Source organism: Tupaia chinensis, unplaced genomic scaffold (assembly GCF_000334495.1).
Source record: "Tupaia chinensis unplaced genomic scaffold, TupChi_1.0 Scaffold149131_1, whole genome shotgun sequence".
Taxonomy (NCBI): Eukaryota; Metazoa; Chordata; class Mammalia; order Scandentia; family Tupaiidae; genus Tupaia; species Tupaia belangeri.
In genome coordinates, this window is record NW_006208977.1 from 260848 (window position 1) to 261590 (window position 743).

The window sequence follows — 743 nt, forward strand, 5'->3', positions numbered from 1 at the left end:
CACCCCACTTTACCTTTGAGGACAGAGGTTGGCTACATCATTGGTAATAGAGGGTGAGGAGCGCACGGTCTCAACCTCTATTCTTTACTGTTCCCTGGCATCCGAGATTATTCAGGTGCTCCTAAAATTTTTAAAGTAAAAGAGTAATAGTGTAGAGCAATACAGGTCGTTGTAAAACAAAATTAAATTATGGCTAAAAAAGACCCGACCCACGTACTCGGTGCATCCATCCGCCGGGAAAGTTACGGTTTGCACCTTGCAGACTGCAGACAACTCTCCAAAACAAACGACAAAGCGTTGCCCTGAGAGCCGCTGGCGCCACTGGATTCCCGTCCCAGCAGGTTTCCGCTTCTCCTAGTACCGCGGCCGCCGGGGCCCCGCGCTCTCAGCTCGCGCCGCGCACCGCGAAGCCCCGCCCACCTGCATCCATCCGCCGGGAAAGTTACGGTTTGCACCTTGCAGACTGCAGACAACTCTCCAAAACAAACGACAAAGCGTTGCCCTGAGAGCCGCTGGCGCCACTGGATTCCCGTCCCAGCAGGTTTCCGCTTCTCCTAGTACCGCGGCCGCCGGGGCCCCGCGCTCTCAGCTCGCGCCGCGCACCGCGAAGCCCCGCCCACCTGCCCCGGGATGGAGCCGGTGTCAGTTTCAGTCCGGAACCAACAGCAGCCGCGCCTACGTGGCCACCGGAAGTGGGGCTGGCGCAGGGCCGCCATGTTGCAGCAGGGGAGGGGGCGCAGGCG

The 743-nt window shown here is 59.5% G+C and overlaps 1 protein-coding gene across 3 annotated transcripts in view; it reads left to right on the forward strand.

The window, feature by feature from the left end:
- Positions 1-638: 638 nt before the first annotated feature.
- TVP23C (trans-golgi network vesicle protein 23 homolog C) overlaps positions 639-743 on the forward strand; it is a 31328-nt gene continuing 31223 nt past the window's right edge. For all 3 annotated transcript variants that reach the window (XM_014585153.2, XM_006170890.2, XM_027769247.1), the window contains exon 1: positions 639-726. In XM_014585153.2, the coding sequence (XP_014440639.1) occupies positions 715-726 (12 nt within the window). In that variant the 5' untranslated portion in view covers positions 639-714. The remainder of the gene's footprint in view (positions 727-743) is intronic.